Genomic DNA, 20584 nt, shown 5'->3' on the forward strand with positions numbered 1-20584 from the left:
GGATGGGCGTGGCCAGAGTGTGCATGGCCAGCTCAGTGTCATTTATGTTATGGCACCTGTGGCAGCCCGAGTGCTCTGCCAGAAAAAAAATGGGCTCCTGAGCTCTGTTTTCTGCTGCGACTGCCTCCTGCAACCCTCTGCCAGTGAAAACGGAGTTGGGAGTGCCCCCCATGGCCCTTCCAAGCTCCATTTTTGGCTGCAATGGCCTCCTGTAACATTCTGCCAGTGAAAATGGAGCTCAGGAGGGCCACACACAGCCCTCCCGAGCTCCATTTTCACTGGCAGAGGCACCGCAGGCCAGTCCTTCCTTCATGTTTCCAGGGCGGCTCTGCAGGCCAGATCTTAGCAACCTGCGGCTGGATCTGGGGGCCTTGAATTTGACACCCCTGATCTATCTGGTAAGATGAATTGTCCTTCGCCTCCATCCAATTGCAGGGCATGGTAGCTGAAGTAGAGAGAGAGAAAACAGGAGGTCAGAAAAAGAAGACGGGGGATTATTCTATCACTGAATTTGGATCTACCATTGCACCAATTTGGTCTCCAACTCAGAGATGGCAGGTTCTCAAACACATTTCCCAGACTCAACCCTTAAAACTTTCCTTTATGTCAGAAAAGCCACCATTCCAGAGAGCAGCTGTTAGTCATAATTGATGCACTGGGCTAGACAGAGAAATAGTCAGTCAAGGGAAGCTTCCTAAATCATAGACTGAAATTTCACAAAGAATTGCAGGAGGGACCTTCCACCTACCAATTAATTCCTTCTCACTTGAATAGAAAGCAACGTAGTCATGGTCACATTCAATCTGATCTTCTACGTCTAGTTTGATAAATTCCACCAGAATGATTTTATCTTCAGATACAGTTAGGTTCCAAACGCACCAGCTGGAAATAGACAATTTAAAGTACGGCTTGGGCAGAAGACATGAGATTACTGAGCTCCTGGAGTCAGGACCTGTCATGGCCCCCTCGGTGGAAAACACCTTGCACTGATTCTTCTTCTACCACCTACAAACGTATCCCAAAGGAATAGAGCAGCAAACTCATCTCCCTCAACTTTTATTTGTTTGCTTGCATGCGACGGGGAGCTTGAACCACAGGGAGAAAATAGGAACATAAAGGACAGAGGTGGTATTCAGCAGGTTCTGACCAGTTCTGGTGAACCGGTAACGGAAATTGTGAGTAGTTGAGAGAACCAGTAAATACCACCTCTGACTGGGCCTGCTCCCATCTATTCTCTGCCTCCTGAGTCCAAGCTGATTGGGAGGGAATGAAGATTTTGCAGTAACCTTCCCCCAGGAGTGCGGAGGGAATGGAGCTTTTACAGTATCTTTCCCCTGCTACGCCCACCAAGCCACACCCACAGGACCAGTGGTAAAAAAAATTTGAATCCCACCACTGAGAAAGGATCCGTAGTTGTGGTATTTATAGCCTGCCTTTTGTCTAGAAACCTAAGGCAGCATATATAAGGCCCCTCTGTCATATTTTCCCAACAACAAGAGTGTGACTCAGATGACTAAGACAGACTGACTGGATCACGATCTCCCAGGAAGCTCCCATGGATGAGGGTGGACCTCCCCATTCTTATTTGCCTTAATCACTACAGTTTTTTTCACACTTGGCAACTTTCAGGTGTGTGAATGCCCAGGAATTCTGGGAATTGAAGTCCACACAACTGAAAGTTGCCAAGTTTGAAAAACACTTCACTACACTATCCTGGCTCCATAATAGAGTACTTACGAAAAATTAAAATTCTGTTGTTGTTGTTTAGTTCATGGCTTGGTGAACCAATAATGGAGAAATTAGCCTAAAATAGAAATCACAGGTATTGGTCCTGACAGGGGTGGGTTTTAACCGGTTCGCGGTGGTCCCTGCAAACCAGTTGGTCGGCGAACCCGGAAATAAGTAACTTCCGGGAACGGTGAAGGGTGCGCCCGCCCGCCCGCGCTCCTTGCCCAGTTTTGATGAGTTCTGCGCTTCCACGCATGCGCAGGACGCATACAGCGCATGCGCGATCCTCCAGGAGCAGCTGGAGCATCACGCAGACGCTAGTACGCATGCGTGCACCACGCGCGTGCACGAGGACGCTGCCGGCCCCGTTCCAACCGAACCGGTTGGAACGGGGCGAGAAACCCACCCCTGGGTCCCGAGCTTTATTTTCAGCTGCCACGGCCTCCTGCAACCCTTTGTCAGTGAAAACTCAATTTTTGCTGGCAGAAACACCGCAGGCCGGTCCTTTGTTGTTTCCAGGTTGGCCCTGTGGGCCAGATCTAACTATCCCATGGGCTGTATCCGGCCCCTGGGCCTTGAGTTTGATACCCCTGTTCTATTGCATCTTTATCAACAAACTCTCCTTTTGTTCCAAAAAATCCTAGCAAGGCAGTCCACTTAGTAATGTCCCTCAAGGAAGCTCAGCACCTGTGGTAAATATATACCTATTATCAAGGTAGTTGTCTTCAGCCAAGCGGGGATACCGAACAAGGCCACTTTCACCAAACACCAGCGTTCCATGGGGATTGCACTCTTCTCGGCTGGATGCAAACAGAAAGCTTGTGCCAGATTCTGAGCAAGAGAAACCAAAAAGTTTCCTGTAAAATATTGTCAGCATGAAGATGTAATTGAATGTGCCCCTTCAGCAGCAGAGGGGGAAGATTTTATACCAATTTTGTTGTATTTATTTTGTACAGTGACAATAAAGGCTATACTATACTATTTTGCCAACGCAGAACTTTCCCAAGAGACGCAGGTCAAGAAACTGCACAGGTTCTGACCTAGGCTTCCCAAAAGCACGAAGCCGACTCCTTGTTCGATAAAACCTCTTTTATTTAGTTTAAAGTGAATTCCTCTCCAGCAAAGTCCCGGCCAATAGTCTTTCAAGAGATTTCACAACTACAGACTTTTATCAGGCGTGGGGAGCGCCAGGACGATATCTTCTAAATGTCACGCTGTAGCAGCAATTACTTGGCAAGAAGTCAGGAACAGATCTTCTCCCTAATGAATTGAACTAATTGTCTCCTGCAAACTCCCCTCCCCTTTCGCTCCTCTTTTATTCCCCATGGGAGGGGCCATTCACCGTCCACCTGTGCCTTTATTCCCGAGTCGACCCTTGTTCCTTAGCTGTTCCGTTCTCCTGGAAGATCTGTGTATGTGCACACTGGGAACAGGCTCCAGCTGTTCTTCTGCCCCATTGATGTCCAACTCTGAAGGCAGCTGATAACTATCAGACGACCCTGGCCCCATTTCTGCCTCCAACACAGAGCACTCATCAGAGCCTTTTTCAGACTCCAGGACTGGCCCATGTTCCTCCCCAACCTCCTCACTGTCCGAATCTGCTACCAGATCTGCTTGCTGCTGGCGGGCCACAACAGCACAATCCTGAGCTGGAGGGGAGGAAGGGGAAAGATGTTCAGAGTAACTACACTTTAGAATCTCTAAGGATATACTATATCTATTAGCTTAGACCAGGGGTGTCAAACTCAAAACCCATAGGTCAGATCCAGCCTGCGGGATGCTTAGATCTGGCCTGCAGAACTGCCTTGGAAACAGTGAAGGACTGGCCTGCGTTGGCTCTGCCGGCCCTCCCTGGCTCCGCTTTCTCTGGCAGAGGGCTGCAAGATGTTGAGCTGGCCACGCCTACCCTGGCTTCATCCACCCCACCCTTGCTCATTCAACGCCCCCCCCAGGTCAAACACAACCCTGATGCAGCCCTCAATGAAATCAAGTTTGACACCCCTGGCTTAGAAAATTATAGCTGTACTTAGGCAAGATTCTGTCTATTAGATGTAAGCAAATAAAGATTGCAGTTGATTGGATTTCAGTCTCATCTCTGGGCATGAGCCTAACATCAGTGTTGCCAAACTAAATATTACTAGATATATATTCTGAAGCATTCTAGGGTGAGGGGTCCTGGGTGCTCTCTCACTTGGTTGCTTTCTAGCTCAGACAGTACCATGGACCCCACATTTGAACCCTGAGCTACAAATATTCTCCTTTATCAGCATCTAGGATGTAGTTGCCCTCAACCTCTTTCTCCCTTCCCCGTCCAGCTTGGGACAGTATAATCTCTCAATCCAGGTCTCCTTCTGGGAAGGTTCTGAGTTGACAAAAATTCCTCCTTCGGTAATGCAGGTGCTCATTCCATCTCAAAAAATATCTTTCAGGTACACAATTTAATTCTTAGCAGAGTAATTGCTGCATTTGACCCAGTAATTCTGTGCGTTCTGCCACCGACTTGCCACAAATCACATCATGTTTTCTTCTAGCGGTTGACCAGGTGAGCACTATGACCACAGGGGAGCAAAGACTTGTACCTTTCTCCCTTCAATTTGGGGAAAAAATAAATGTGAAATATTCTCCTTTTGCATACTTAATTATCTAACAACAAAGCCACTGAACTCCAGTCTCATCGTCCCATCTTCAAAACTCTGCTGTTTTCTGACTTGGTCACCATTGATCAGTGATGGCTAACCTTTTGGTTGCCGAGGGCCAAAAGTGTGCACATGCACCCATAATGCAATGTGTGTACACCACCCGGTGCACCCCACCCTGCGTGCATGCATGCATGATCCCCCATGTGTGCCCCGTGCATACGTGCGTACCCCCTGCACTCTCCCCACCTCCTGCTCATGCACATGTGACCCCCACACACTCCCCCCACACCCTGCACATGCATGCACAAACTCCGACGCTCCCCACATCACCCACACATGCATGTGTCACCCCGTGCATGTGGCCATGAGCTCTGCATGTGCGCCTGCACGGCAGAAACCCCAAAACCAACTGGTCAGCAGGAGGCGCACGCCAAAGCTGGGTTCCTACCAGTTCGGACCGGTTCAGCCAAGTAGGTAGTAACTGGGCCGGTCACACCCCCGAACTGGTTCTATCGGCCATAGGCACTGCCATCTTGTTTTTCACTTCTGCGCATGCACACGTAGTATGCAAAGTGCATCCCTGAGCGGACCGGCAGTAAAAGAAGCCGGAACCCACCCCTGGCATGCACGCATGTGTGGTGGAGCTGAGCCAGGTGATGACTCACATGTCTGCAGAGAGGGCTCCGTGTGCCACCTGTGGCAAGCGTGCCATAGGTTCGCCATCACGGCCATAGAGTGTACTATAGAAAGAGCATCTAGAACCTGGAAGTTTCCAGAGAAAACAACTATCCCTGTCCACATTTTTGCTGTGGGAGAAAAGAATTACGTGATTCTAGAGAACGGTCAATGGTGAAAGAAGGATAAGTTGAAAGCAATACTGACCAGAGGTCATGTGTTGAGTAATGAAATCCAGGAGCTCATTCACTTTAGAGAAAATGCCTGGAGAACCTCTACTGCCGTTGATCCTCTTGTCAGTAAGCCAGCCTTTTCCACAACCAATTCCCCACGAGGTGATGCCTACCAATGTCCAGATGCCGCTGGCTTTCCTACATGCCAGGGGCCCTCCAGAATCACCCTGATATAAAACATAATATGAGGGGGGTAAAACTTCCAGGTAAGTAAGTGGTAGCACCATCCACATTTTTGGAAACATGCCAACAACATGATGCCCTCTCCACATTATTTATTTTATTGAATGTATTGAATGTAGAGATTGCCTTCCTTTTGGAGCTCAAGGAGGCATACACAACATTTCTTCATCCATTTCCCCCTCCCCATATCAATCTTGTGAAGTAGATTGGGTTGACGGGGAGTGACTGGATCAAAGTCACCTACAAAGTTTCCGTACCGATGCATGGATGTGAATTTGGGACTTTCTGATCCTAGTCCAAACACCTTAATACAGTATATCAGATCTCTCGTTTCACTGACTTACATTTCACTCTTTGGGAATGTACACTTCGTTAAATATATGTAGCAATAGCAACAGACTGATATACTGCTTCACAGTGCCCTCTCTAAGCGGTTTACAGGTTCCACCACAAATGCGCGCACAACAAAAGCGCGCCTGACTAAACCGCGGTGTCTAAACCGCGGTGACAAAACCGCGTGACGAATGAGCGACTAATTAGCCCTAAAGCGCGCCGACAAAAGCACGCCGACAGAAGCGCGCTGTAACGTAACCCTCAACCTAACCCTAAACCTAACCCTAAACCTAACCCTAAACCTAACCCTAAACCTAACCCTAAACCTAACTGTAAATCTTACCTTAAATGAAATCACGCTTCTGTCAGCGCGCTGTTGTCAGCGCGCTGTTGTCGGCGTGCTTTTGAAATCGCGGTTTTAGCGCCGCGGTATTGTTGGCGCGCTTATGACGTTCGCGCTTTTGACGGGTCACAGGTTTACAGAGTCAGCCTCTTGCCCCCAACAATCCAGGTCCTCATTTTACCAATCTTGGAAGTTTGGAGGGCTGAGTCAACCTTGAGTCTGGTGAGATTCGAACTGCCAAACTGCAGGCAGCTGGCAGTCAGCAGAAGTAGCCTTCAGTACTGCATCCTAACCACTGCGACACTCTTATATGTACTGTAATTGTTAATGTGCTAGTATAGACCAGTGTTTCTCAACTTTAGCAACTTTAAGAGATGTGGATTTCATCTCCCAGAATTTCCTCTCTAGCAGCAGCAGCTGACTGGGGAATTTTGGGAGATGAAGTCCACATCTCTTAAAGTTGCCAATGTTGAGAAACACTGGTATAGACCATAATCTTGTAATGTCCTACTTTCCAACCAACACCATTTCAGTATTGTATTGCCCAAATTCAATATCTTTAAAGAAAAAAAATCCAGCAAATAGACAAAATTCAAAATGGTCTCAACCACAAAGGTAAAACAGGATATCACATAAACCAAGGCTGCAAGCACACAATTTTTTTTCTTTTTTAGTTTTATTTTTAATGGGAGGCAACTGCTTTAGAATCCAGCATTGAACGGACCCTTGTAAGTTATGATATTAAGTTATCAGACAGGTCAATATTTTCATCAAAGCAATAAAACTGATCATTAGAAATACAATGCCAGCAATGATTTCCCCACAATTGGTGCATCACCCTTAATTAGAAAAAAAAATTACTTTGTTCGAGGATGCTGTCAGACACATGGAGTAGAGAGAGAGATTCCTAACAATAGAAAAACAGAATACTGTATTTTTCGGCGTATAAGGCGACTGGGTGTATAAGACGCCCCCCTACTTTTCCTGTTAAAATATAGGCTATACTCGCCGTATAAGACGACTCTTCTTCTGAGGCACACCAAATAGCCAATCAGCCTCCATTTTATTTCCAGCGCCTTTCTCCCAGCTTGGAACTGAACCAAGTGGTTTTTCCTTCCAACGCTCCCCTTCCCCAAACTGGACTCCAGATGAGTCAGGTTGGCTTCTTCAGGCAACGGGGGTGAGGTGGGGAGAACAGGCTTCAGTCCAATTCAGGCTGAATATCCAAGACCCGCATCGCTGCATTGAAAGCAAAAGCGGCTCCGGGCCAACTATTGTACCCAGAGGGCTTTTCCCAGAGTTTTGAAGAGAGAAGCCGCCGCAAGCATCCTCCCTCCCAGCAACTCTCCCCACCGCCTCAGTTGACAGAGGAAAAAGACAGGGAGCTGAAGGAAATGCCGGGACGTGGATACCCCCCACTCTCATCAAACAGAGGGTTTCCTCGCTCAAGGAGAAGTGAACGGCCCACAAACCACCAAGGCTACGAGCATTGCCTGTATTATAGGGCTTCTCAGGCTACTAGACCGGATTCTGTCTCCTATATGCCCGAAAAACAGAATATGAGGCGCTATACCGGCTTTTTTTTTTTAAAGCTCCCCTAATCCTCCACCTCTTTCCAGAGTCCCACAGCAAACCGCAGCCACCACCATCACATCCGCAACCCAAACCCATTTACCTCAGGCACCCGCGAGCCGGCTGAAGGCCTCCGCACTGCCAGGCTTCAGTAGTTTGAGCTCAGCGCCTTCCGCCTCCAGACCGCCAGCCAGACCTTATTAAGCCATCCCAACGCTCATCCATCCACGTGCCCAGGCGAGGAGTGCCGAGGTTATCGATTGAAAGGCTGGCGTATGCGCTGGTGGCAGTACGGCCTTTTGCTTGGCGGTGTTGCTTTTTTCTTTCTTTTGTTTTTCCCCCCAAACAACCTCATTCAAATAGCAATAGCAATAGCAGTAGACTTATATACCGCTTCATAGGCCTTTCAGGCCTCTCTAAGCAGTTTACAGAGAGTCAGCATATTGCCCCCAACAATCTGGGTCCTCATTTTACCCACCTCGGAAGGATGGAAGGCTGAGTCAACCCTGAGCCGGTGAGATTTGAACCGCTGACCTGCTGATCTAGCAGTAGCCTGCAGTGCTGCATTTAACCACTGCGCCACCTTGAACATGTTTTTAATCAACGTATCATTCTTTTATTTTTTTATATACCGGTTGATTGGGTTTTTTTTGTTTTTTTTTGGTATGGCCTTTCTTTATGCCCGTTTTTTGTGCACAAATGCGTCACATCTTGGGGGTGGGGGAGAGAATCCCAAATTCTTGGAACCGGTAAGTTTCAGCTTGCCATATAACGGGCATATAAGACGGGCCCCGATTTTTGGAATGATTTTTATAGGCTAAAAAGTCATCTTATACGCTGGAAAATACGGTATCCTGTAAATTCTTTTTCTGAGGTACTTTAAACACTTGTGTTGTAGTTTCTACCTTGCACGCATCTCTTCCACCATCTGGAAAACCAGCACACAGCATGGACCTCTGTCCTGGGGGCAAATTTAAAGTTTTCAGCACTTCACTGCAGGTTATGCTGTCAATGATGGGAAGCTCCACTTCCTGTAGGACGTTTGACAGGGGCCCATCTGCAATAATAACAACAACAATAACAATGACAACAACTCTTCAAGAATCTAAGAACAGGAAAACTCTCTTCAAATCAAGCCAATAATTTGCATATGCTATCAAACTGGGATGTGATGTAGCTTCTTTTTTTAGAACTACTCCAACCATCATTTTAAAAAAGCCCTCATTGTACTGGAGAATTGTACGAAAGCTATTTCATAGTTGATATAAATCCTAAACTCACTTAGTTGCAAAATTTTGCCATTTCCTTAGTGACAATTTTCCATGCGAAAGCCACCATCAATGGACAACATAACCCCCGTTAACCTGGATTACATTTTAAAAATTGTTTAATTTGTTATTAAATTGTTTATGTGTGGAATCTTGGATGCTCTCTGAGCTTGGTTGTTTTCCTGAAGACATTTGATTACCATACTAAGTAACTTCATCAGTGCTAGTAGGGTATGGGGTTTGCTCTCATTTTATATACTAAAGGCTTGCTCTATCAGTGTTGGTGAGTGTGGTCCTGGTGGTCTTTTGACTGTTGTTTACTATTAGTTTGGTAATTTGTTAATTGGGTATTATTTGCTTCTTGTTTGTGTAATGTTAATCTTGGTGCTAATTTCTGCTTTTCTGAGTGTTGATTGCTGGTGAGGAGATATTATGCTCTTTTTGTTTTCTTTCTGTGGTTTTTTTATTGTCTCTTTCGGATTGTACTCGTGTACTTTTAATACATTTCATTATACATCATATTTTATTTATCTTATTGGATTTTTGGTCGATAACTATAATAAAGTTTTGATCTGATGTGCTCGGACTTGGTTTGTGGATCAATCATCCACACACTGATTGGGTTCATACAATAAGCCAAATAAAACTAAACAAGTGAAAATATTGTGATGCTGAAACGCAGACAACATCTTTGCATTCAAAATGGTTTCTTAATATAGCAATTAAGTAACCCAAAGAAAGGGTGATAGGGAACATTAATTTTATTTATTTATTCATTTATTCAGACTATACCGCTGCCCACTCATGTGCAACTCTGACTGGCTCACAATTTTAAAAAAAAAAAAAGATAAAAAGGAAGCAGCATATTTCACGCAAGTTATAACAGTTTACAAAAGAAAATAAAGGTGGCTTCCTTGACATCCTGTCCTAATGCCTGGAGCCATCCTACTTTTGTGGGTTATATTGTTCCATGGAGCAGGGAGCAATATTCAGGCAGTAAACCATCTTCAATTTTATGTTTTTATTAAAAAATATATTTAAAAAATTATATCAAACATCTTAATATAAAATTTGATGCCCTAAAATTGTCACTGGTGGAAGAAACACCTACAACAATAGAAAAAGAAAGGAAGAGAGGAGGAGAGGAAGAGGATGGAAGGAAGAAAGAGGTGAGGAGAGGAAGATGGAAGGAGAGAGGGGAAGAAGAGGAAGAGGAAGAGAGGAGTAGGGGAGAGGTAAGGGAAGAAGGAAGGGAAAGGCGAGAGGAAGGAAGAAAGTAGAGAAGGGAGGGAGAAAAGAAAGGGGAGTCAAAACAGGCGAGAGATGGTAAACAAAGCAAACGAAACAGTATGTTATAACCAGGGTGGGTTCCTGCCAGTTCTAACTTCTTCTATAGAAGAGGTTCCACAAATCTACCGTGCCGTTTAGAACTGGTTCTAGCTCCCTCCCTCTACCCGTCTGCACCACGCTTGCCCCGCCCGCCACTCACTGATTGGCTGGCTCACCAATCGCCCCGCCCGCCTCTAAGAGTCATATCTAAACCTTAAAGTCTTATACCTGTCAAGTTTGAACACCTCTGGGGGATTTCTTTTCTACAGGGTTAGGGGTGCAAGGGCCTTGTAACTTGACAGGTTTAAGATTTGCATGCTTCAATGCCAGAGTTCCTGAGTCAACATGACTGGAAGAGGAATTCTGGGAGTTGAAGTCCGCAAGTCTTAAAGCTGTCAAGTTTGAACACCTGTGGGTTTTTTTTCTAAAGGGTTAGGGGCGCAAGGGTCTTGTAACTTGACAGCTTTAAGACTTGCGTGCTTCAAATGCCAGAGTTCCTGAGCCAACATTTTGGTTGCTAAGCAAGAGCGTTGTTAAGTGAGTTCCACCACATTTTACAAGTTGGCCACGCCCATCCAGTCACATGGCTGGCAAGCCACTCCCACCCAGTCACATGGCCAGCAAGCCACTCCCACAATGCAGGCCACACCTACAGAAGAGGTTCTAAAAAAATGATGGTGAACCTATGGCACATGTGCCACAGGTGATAGGCAGAGCCCTCTCTGTGAGTATGAACCATCACCTCAGCTCAGCTCAACTGCGCCGTTCATGCGCATGCACCTCCCGCCAACCAGCTGGTTTTTGGGTCTCTGCCACTCAGGCATGGGTGGTTGGGATGCATGCAGGTGATGTGCACGCATGCATAGGGGGTGGGGTGCATGTAGGGATGTTGTGCGCATTGCCTTATGGGTGGGTGGTGCACGCTTTCACTGAGATAGAGTATATTAAGATTACCCAGCCAAAATCACTCCATCCTCCTGGTTAAAGCAGCCAATGCCAAAGTCATTCCTATGACTTTCTTCGAGGTTAAAAGTCTAGAGCTGGTGTATTAAACTCAAGGCCCACAGCTAGATCTGGCCTGCAGGGTGCTCAAATCTGGCCCCTGGGGCTGACCTGGAAACAGTGAAGGACCAGCCCGTGCCAGCAAAAATGGAACTCGTGACCGCTGCGTGCGACCCTCCTGAGCTCCATTTTCACTGGCAGAGGGTTGCAGGAAGTCATTGCAGCCGAAAATGGAGCTCAGGAGCCCGGTTTCACTGGCAGAATGCTCATGCCAACCCAGGCTCACCCTGCCCTCTCCCACCCCGCCCTGCCCCCTGAGGTCAAACACAATCCTGATGCAGCCCTCAATGAAATCAAGTTTGACACCCCTGGTCTAGAGAACTATAGTTTCCTTGACATTCCCTCTGCCTCTTTCAAGTCTTTCTGGGAAAATAGATCTTCCCTCCTCTTGCACTGTAATTTGCAAGGAAACTTCAAAGCTCCAAGCAGCTTCAAGGCTTTCCCTTCAAAGAAGATTAATGGCATCTCTCATTGTGTACTGACCAGAAGGGCTAAAGGCCGTGTGTCTTACAGACCAATATCTCTGGAGGGTGCCCAAGGAGCAAGGTTGTTCATGCTCTTCCCAATTACCTTGATGTGTCATATAACCCCTAAAGCACTTGTCATTCCAGATGTCCAGGTGTTGGCTTTGGTTACTACCAACTGCTCAATGATATTGAGGATGGAAATGGAGAAGCAGAAGGCTCCACCGAACAAAATATGATTGATGGCCTTTCCCCACATGCATTTAAACCTTGGAACAAGCCCATCAGGCCAAAAGCTCTTGTCCATCAAGTCTCATGATGTTTCCTTTAAACTTGCCCCTGGACCCTGTGTGAATCAGTCTTATGTTCTCTTTCAGTTAACACTGTCTGGGGTAACTTCAAACTGTGTAAAATGTGTTGGGTCTTGTCTCTCATTACCCTAGAGCAGGGGTGGGCTTCAAAAATTTCAGCAACGGGTTCTCCGCCCGGTTGCTGGGTGGGCGTGTCCGTAGTGGGTATGATCTAGTTGGCCTCCTGCACCACTGTGGGAGGGGGGATTTTCACCTTCCCCAGGCTCCAGAGGCTTTCCTTGAGCCTCTGGGAGGCAAAAACGGGCCTCCCCGGGGTCTGAGTCTCCGCACAGGCCCTGCACTTACTTCGCATCCAAAACAGGCCTTGTGAAGACTCCTGGGAGGAGTGGGCAGGGCCAGCCAGGGGTGGGATTTGGAGGTTTTCCAAACTAGCCATAACATTAGCTACAGGTTCTCCCAAACCCGGGCGAACCCATAGCAGCCCATACCTACCCTAGAGCCAAGGGTAATGCTGGCAACTTTAAGATGCATGGACTTCAATTCCCAGAATTCCCCTGGCTGGGGAATCCTGGTAGTTGAAGTCCATGCCTCTTAAAGTTGCCAAGGTTGGGACCCCCTGCCTTAGAGGGAAGCCAGATGACTACTATGACTTCAGACAGTGGCATTAGAAGCAGGATAGGGTGCAGCATCGAGATGGTCCACCCTCATAGAGTTTTATGTGAAGCACTTCAATGAATTAGTGGGGAAAATTCATAAAATAGTAGGAGAAAGCGGGTTAGCCAGTATGGAGGAGAACCTGGACTTTATAAGGTCCTGTACTACTACTCCTGGCAGCCCTAGGCAACAAAGCTAATAGTGAGTCCTACTACATTTTGTAGCTCTACTGCAGGCAGGGCCGGATTTTCCTATAGGCTAACTAGGCTTCAGCCTAGGACCTCAAGATCAAGAGGGGCCTACATTCAAATTGTTAGCAAAATTAAAATTACACTATTCTAAAAACAGGGAACACTAAAACACTGAACCGAAAATAAGGAGAAATTCTACGCATATGACTAATAAACAAACATAAAAATGTATTGGTTAAGATTGTTCCAGCGCCGCAGCAGTTGGGGAGCCCGCCCACGTTCCTGGCACCGGCGGTCGGACGAGAGGCGCGGCCGCTCCCAGTAGCCGCCCCGTCGACGCAGAGCCCACCAGCGGCCAGGCAGGTGAGGGCGAGAGGGCCGAGCCGGGCAGCTGAGCACAGCAGGGGAGGCAGCTGGCCTCGCTGCCTTTGCCGCAGAGCAGAGCTGCCCCCCGTCAGGAGGCCAGCTATATATATTGATATATATTGATATATATCACAGTAATGATTATTTTATTGTCTCTCATGTAATTTACAAACTTAAAAATGGGAGGTGAAAGGGCCTCATAAGTGGAATAGCCTAGGGCCTCTTTTCATCTAAATCCGGCACTGACTGAAGGGGTGGGTTCCGGCAGTTGCTACTGCTGGTTTACTCACGTCCACGTCCCCTGCGTACGTGTGCTACGCACACATGTGCAGTGCAATAAAAAATTGCTCTGCGCATGCGCAGAAACAAAAAACAACATGGCAGCACCTATGGAGCCACCCAAAGAACCGGGGCTGGGCAGGCCTGGGTTGCTGTCGATTCCAGCGACCCAGGCCACCAAACCACTACCAGTTTGGTTGAACAGGTCCGAAACAGTAGGAAGCCATCACTGCTCTACAGGTTCATCCTGCAATAATTAAAAAGCAGCTCACGAGCAAACTGCATAAGCTATTTCCTCCTAAGAAGCTCAGGGCCAAATACTCACCCTCAGAGGTTTTGCCCCATCCACTCACAACACAGAGTGTTCCGGCTTCAAATACATCATCCTTGTGGGGAAGACAGATAGGCTGTACTTCATAGCCTAAGAGAGGGAATACACCCGGCAATTTTAAATCAATGTTTTCTTTTGATGAACGCCCACAAATTTCACAGGGAAGATTTCATTTCTACATTTCTGTAGCCAAAGAATAGCTCAGGGGTACATCAATGCCACATGCAGAAGTTCCCAGATTTGATCTCCAGGTTTTTTCCCCCTCCCCGTTTAAAAAAAGAATCCAATAAGAAATAAAAAATGTATTCCTAGGTTCCAGAGAATGGTTTTCCTCTACAACAGGGGTGTCAAACTTGATTTCATTGAGGGCTGCATGAGGGTTGTGTTTGACCTTGGCTGGCCGGGGTGGGCGTGGCTAGGGTGGGCGTAGCCAGCTTGACATCACTCGTGTGGTGGTCCGAGCGCTCTGCCAGCAAAAATTGGGTCCTGAGCTCCATTTTCAGCTGTCATGGCCTCCTGCAGCCCTCTGCTAATGAAAATGGAGCTCCTGAGCATACGGCCCTCCTGAGCTCCGTTTTCACTCACAGAAGGTTGCAGGAGGCCATGACAGCCGAAAACGGAGCTCAGGACCCTGTTTTTGCTGGCAGAAGCACCCAGGCCAGGTTTCATTGTTTACAGGGCAGTCCCATGGGCCAGATCTAAGTACCCCATGGGGCGGATCTGGCCCCCGGGCCTTGAGTTTGACACCCATGCTCTACAGAGTCTCTCACAGCTATGGCCACCCTTAACTCCCTTAACTCCCTTTGCAAAAAAAAAAAAAATCTTGGCCAGACCCCTTCTAGTGATGTCATAGGCTCTTCCCAAAGTTGGGAGGTTGAGTTACAGCCTTCCTCTCTCTCAAGCATTCTCCATTTTTGGCGCACACTCCCACCATTTTCTTTAATAGTGCTTCGCTCGAGTCTCTTCTTACCATATTGTACCTGGTGTTTCAAAAACAGCAATGCTATATCTGAATCCATATGCCCAAATCTGTTGAAGTCAGGATGGACAACAATTTCAGAGACTGAGACGCTCTGTTCTTCTTCATCCCCACTGCTGAGATCAAACTCCCCAACAGTCACAATCAGATTCTTCACAACTTTTCTAAAAAAGAGCGGAAAGAATTATTGTTCAGCCAGTTGGCCCTATCATAAAGTATATGTCCGATGTAGTAAAATCAAAGTTATGATTCCTTGATTCTACACGGGAGAAAAACTCCCCAAACTTGCAGTGGTGATACCAAGCAAATTCAAGGAAATTCATTCAGCTCTCATTTGCTTGCAACAGCCTTTTCACCTGTTGGGCTTGCAAATCCCAGAATTTCTAGCAAGAAACCCAGAATTCCAAGGCTTCCTTCTTAGAAACTGGAATTCATAAAACATCTGTCAAGCACCTGAACAGAATCATTTTAATGTGAGAGGCATGTAGTAAAGATAAAAGGTAAATGTTTCCCTGTCCAGTCGTGTCCAACTCTAGAACGTAATGTTCATCTCTATTTCTTGGCTGAGGAAGCCAATGTTATCTGAAGAAATTTCCATGGTCATGTGGCCAGCATGGCCAAAGGCAGACAGTATGCTGTTACCTTCCCACCAAAATGGTACCTACTTATCTACTCACAATTGCATGCTTTCAAAGAGCCGAGGTGGCGCAGTGGTTAGAGTGCAGTACTGCAGGCCACTTCAGCTGACTGCTATCTGCAGTTCAGCGGTTCAAATCTCACCGGCTCAAGGTTGACTCAGCCTTCCATCCTTCCGAGGTGGGTGAAATGAGGACCCAGATTGTGGGGGCAATATGCTGACTCTGTAAACCGCTTAGAGAGGGCTGAAAGCCCTATGAAGCGGTATATAAGTCTAACTGCTATTGCTAACTGTTAGGTGGGCAGGAGACAAGTCACCTTCAGTACTTAAAGCATTTGTATGATCTCGCCACACAACCAGACAAAATCAAAGATTCAAGAATGAGACAAACTTCATTAAGGTCTGTTCAGTGCTGGTCTTGACATTTTGGAAAGTTAGGAAAAATTTCCCAGTCTTGTTTTTAAATTAGCCAATGGTGATAGAATGCTTTTGAACACTTGAAATGCTTCCCTCCAGATTTTTTCCACATTTGGATTAAACTGCTGTAGTTTAACTCCCACCTTACTGCCATTTATATGATAAATTGACAACTAACTAACCTACAGTCTCCTGACTGTTTATGTCTTCTCACTCTTCCATTCCTTTCCCAGTCTCCCTGGGTTGGCTAGGAAATTCTGGGAACTGAAGTCCATAATCTCAAAATTGCCCAAGTTTAAAAAAAAAATTGCACTAACACAGAGGTGTCAAACTCAAGGCCCAGGACCAGATATGGCCCATGGGGTGCTTAGATCTGGCCACGGGGCTGCCCTGGAAACAGAGAAGGACCGACCTGCGGTGACTCTGCCAGCAAAAATGGAGCTCCATTTTCACTGGAAGAGGGTTGCAGGAGGCTGGCACAGCCAAAAAAACCAGAGCTCAGGAGCCCATTTGCTCTGGCAGAGCACTCAGGCCACCACAGGTATCCCAGAGACGAGTGAAGTTGAGCTGGGCACGCCCACCCTGGCCACAGCCACTCCCTACCCGAGGTCAAACACAACCCTGATGTGTCCCTCAATGTAATCGAGTTTGACACCCTTGCACCAACACCTCCTCCCTTCAGCCTTAGTTTACATTTTGCCTGCCAACTCCACAAGCTTTTTGCACAATGCTACTCCGTAAGCTGCCACCGTATCTCAGCAGTCCTTTAACCAGGCATCTTCTTCAATTACTTTCGGTTCCTCTCCAAGCAAGTTATATAAAGTGTAGCTTACAGATCTAAATCTACGACGCAGTGAGCTGCAGTGGCCACCACATCATCACCAATCAAACTGCCACCGCAGAAATGAGAACGGCCTCGCTTGACGGAGACCTATTCAGCAGGGAGAAAGAGGATGGGAGGAGACAGAAATCAGATCGTTGAAAAAAAAAGAGTTTCCAACTTTAAGTAATTGCTATAAGGCAGTCTGGTCAATTAGAAGTTTGATTAGACAGGAGAATTGTGATCAGCAGCCAAGGTTGGTCCTTGTATTCTAGGGAAATCAGTCATAGAACTGAAGCTATATAAATGGGTTTCTCTTGCCAAGGCATTATTAGAACTGAATTGGGGTTTGATATATGTACTAAGCAGTGTATCCTGGACTACAAAGCATTTCCCTTTGACCATTCTACTGTGCAGCTGGTAGATGCATTTGAACCTTCTTGGAGAATTTACTGAGGAACACCTGCTATTTATGGTTTAGCTCTGCACCTCGTCCTCGTTTACCAACCACAATTGGGACCAACCACTCCGTTACTAAGCGAAACTACAACCGTGTTTACGATCTTACTTCGGCTTCCCTTTTGCTTTACAGACCTGTGAAGGTCGCAAATGGACGGATGGGTTGCAAAGTTGCCCTTTCGTCACCCTGATCGCTGCAAAACGGTCGCTGTATGAGACAATCGGTAAATGAGAACGATCTATAAAAGCTGATCTTTGTTTTGTTTTTGTTTTTAAAAAAAGATGAACGGCAGTTCCTGGGAATAGCAATAAGCAATTACAATTAATTTGCTTAATTAATAAATAATTAATAAAAGCAATCATTTTTTTTTAAAAAAGCATAGATACCTGCCATGGTTGCCCTCCTGGCATAGACATTCGTCCTCCAATAATTCTTGAAAAAGACCCAAGTTGTAAGTCATCTTCCAGATCCATGAAGCGAAATCCACATTTTCTTCCTTGGGAAGCAGAAGGGAGGGGAAATGGATTTGAGGGTGTACTATTTTGGGGTTCCACCACAAAACCGCGCTCGACTAAACCACGCCTGACTAAACCGCGTCGCTGACGTCATCAACAGGGCGACAACAGTGCGGAGACAGAAGCACGCTGTAAATCCTAAACCTAAAATTAACCCCTAAATCTAAACCTAACCCCCCTAAACCTAATCCTAAACCTAACCCTAAACCTAACCCTGAACCTAACCCTGAACCTAACCCTGAACCTAACCCTAACCCTTAAGCTAACCCTAACCCTAACCCTAACCCTTAACCTAACCCTAACCCTAACCCTAACCCTAACCCTAACCCTAACCCTAACCCTTACCTTAAGTTGAATCGGCTTGCTTTCAAAGCGCTATTTAAAGCGCCCTTCTTTCTCCGCACTGGCTGTTGTCGCCCTGTTGATGACGTCAGCGATGCGGTTTAATCGGGCGCGGTTTAGTCGAGCGTGGTTTTGACGGGTCACGCTATTTTTGTAGTCTTATATGAGACCAAACCAATGGTGGGTTCCTACTGGTTCGGATCTGTTTGGCTGAACCGGTAGTGGTTTGGTGGCCTGGGTCGCTGGAACCGGCAGCAACCCAGGCCTGCCACACACCCCAAACTGTTCTCCTACGGCGGCACCATCTTGTTTTTTTTGCTTCTGCGCATGTGCAGAGCAATTTTTATTGCACTGTGCATGTGTGTGCAACGCACATCAAGCGTGCAAAATGCCCGTGCCTGGTGCAGCCACGGCCAAACTGGCAGCAGTGAGTGCCAGAACCCACCCCTGGACCAAATACTACCTCCAAGTCATATTTGGATATCTTGTCCCAAAGGTTCACAACTGGGACCAGAATTTCCATTTGTTAAGCAAGGTAGTCTTTAAGTGAGTTACACCCAGTTGCACAACCTTTGCTTGCCACAGTTCTTAAATGAATCACTGCAGTTGTGAAATGAATCATACAATTGTTAAGTGAATCAAGCTTCTCTTCCCTCCCCCCTCGCATTGACTTTGCTTGTCAGAATCCAGATGGGAAGGTTGCAAATGGAGAACAGATGATCCCGGGAAAACCCATCGCCATTGTAAATACATGCTGATTGCCAAGTGCTCAACGTTGTTGCCATGCGACAGTTGGGATGCTGGAACCATCGTAAAGGTGGGGCCTGGTCAGATATCACTTATTTCAGTGTTCTTGTAACTTCATACACTCACTAAACAGATGATCTTAAATCAAGAACTACCTGTACCTAAAGCCAGGAATGTCCAGCAGAAGTAGAAAAAGATAGTGGATGCAACCATCCATATGAAATCTTGTCGCTTTCTCATGTACCATGTGTGCAAAGCATCAGGGGTGGGTTCCGGTTTCGATTACTGCCAGTTCGCTCAGGGACGCGCTTCGGGGGCGCGTGCACACTTGATGTGTGCTACACGGGCATGTGCAGTAGTAAACAAAATTGCTTTTGTGGATGCGCAGAAGCAAAAAACAAATGGGGGTCCCTATGGTGCCACCACTAGAACCGGTTAGGGGCCATGGACAGCCAAGTTACTACCTACTTGGCCAAACCGATCCGAACCAGTAGGAACCCATCTCCGCAAAGCATGTAAAAAAGGGCAGACTTCATTTACAGTTATGACTTCCATCTTGATTTTTGGGCACACTCATCCCCATGGATGCACCTGGATAAATAGTGTAAATATTAAAAGAAGGACAACCTTACCTCTTTCCATCCTCTCAAAGTCCAGTGATTTAGAAAGGGCAAAGTTCTCAGACAGGTGTTCATGAGAAGACAACCTCTGCCATTCATCCATTCCACTTAACTTGCCTGTTTCTGAACTCTGGAAAACTGTGAAAGTAAAACATTTTGTGGGAAGTCTTGTGGGACCAATTAACAGGCAATGATGGTTCTTAAGGGATTTGTACCCTGAGATACTTTGGTCTTAAAGTTCTAAGATCACTTCCAATTTCTATCATACAATAAACCAGGGGTGTCAAACTTAAGGCTTGGAGGCTGGATCCAGCTGGTGGGTGCTTAGATCTGGCCTGTGGGGGTCACCCTGGAAACAGTGAAGGACTGGTCCGCAGTGCCTCTGCCAGTGAAAATGGAGCTCCGTCTTCACTTGCCAAGGGTTGCAGGAGGCCATTGCAGCTGAAAATGGAGCTCATGAGGACTGCGGGCAGCACTCTCAAGCTCCGTTTTCACTGGCAGAGTGTTGCAGGAGGCTGTCGTAGCCGAAAACGGAGCTCGGGAGCCTGTTTTCACTGGCAGAGTGCTTGGAACACCACAGGTGCCTCCAACATGAATGATGTTGAGCTGGCCACACCCACCCTGGCCATGTCCACTCTGCCCCCCACCCCAAGTCAAATACAACCCTGATGCGGCCCTCAATGAAATCGAGTTTGATATCCTTGCAATGAACCAACCCGGAATGTGTGAAAAATGTCCTAATCTTTCTAAAACATTCATTGTATGAATGAAATCAATGGAAATTGAACGAAACAAATAAATTGTCCATGGCGAACCATGAGAATGTTCAGTAACAGAGGAAGCACTGCATCTACATCATGGGACTCAGGGGAAAGAAGAACACAAAATGAAAGGTGAGAACATCACACATTCCTAGTGTGATTCACAGACAGGCAGACTGAAAGTGACAGGAAAAAAAACCATTGTGCATGTTGTCCAAGGAATAGTGAGAATTTGATCTGAATTATAGATAGTCCTGAGTTAACAACCACACACCCAGCAAACTTTCTTTTGTGTGTGGGAAAAATAGGAGGACGAAGGAATATT

The 20584-nt window shown here is 46.6% G+C and overlaps 1 protein-coding gene across 1 annotated transcript in view; it reads right to left on the reverse strand.

The window, feature by feature from the left end:
- Window positions 1-19601, reverse strand: part of OVCH1 (ovochymase 1) — a 53613-nt gene extending 34012 nt beyond the window's left edge. Inside the window, exons 1-10 of the mRNA XM_087722539.1 lie at window positions 19511-19601; window positions 17661-17770; window positions 16828-16925; window positions 14932-15104; window positions 13956-14051; window positions 8612-8763; window positions 5250-5442; window positions 3318-3377; window positions 2433-2559; window positions 749-882 (exon numbers count right to left, since the gene is read on the reverse strand). Coding sequence (XP_087578665.1) covers window positions 749-882; window positions 2433-2559; window positions 3318-3377; window positions 5250-5442; window positions 8612-8763; window positions 13956-14051; window positions 14932-15104; window positions 16828-16925; window positions 17661-17770; window positions 19511-19601 — 1234 coding nt within the window. The remainder of the gene's footprint in view (window positions 1-748; window positions 883-2432; window positions 2560-3317; window positions 3378-5249; window positions 5443-8611; window positions 8764-13955; window positions 14052-14931; window positions 15105-16827; window positions 16926-17660; window positions 17771-19510) is intronic.
- Window positions 19602-20584: the final 983 nt, after the last annotated feature.

Source organism: Thamnophis sirtalis, unplaced genomic scaffold, assembly GCF_051295495.1.
Source record: "Thamnophis sirtalis isolate CommonGarterSnake01/CBP01778 unplaced genomic scaffold, rThaSir2_p1.2 scaffold_9, whole genome shotgun sequence".
Classification (NCBI taxonomy): Eukaryota; Metazoa; Chordata; class Lepidosauria; order Squamata; family Natricidae; genus Thamnophis; species Thamnophis sirtalis.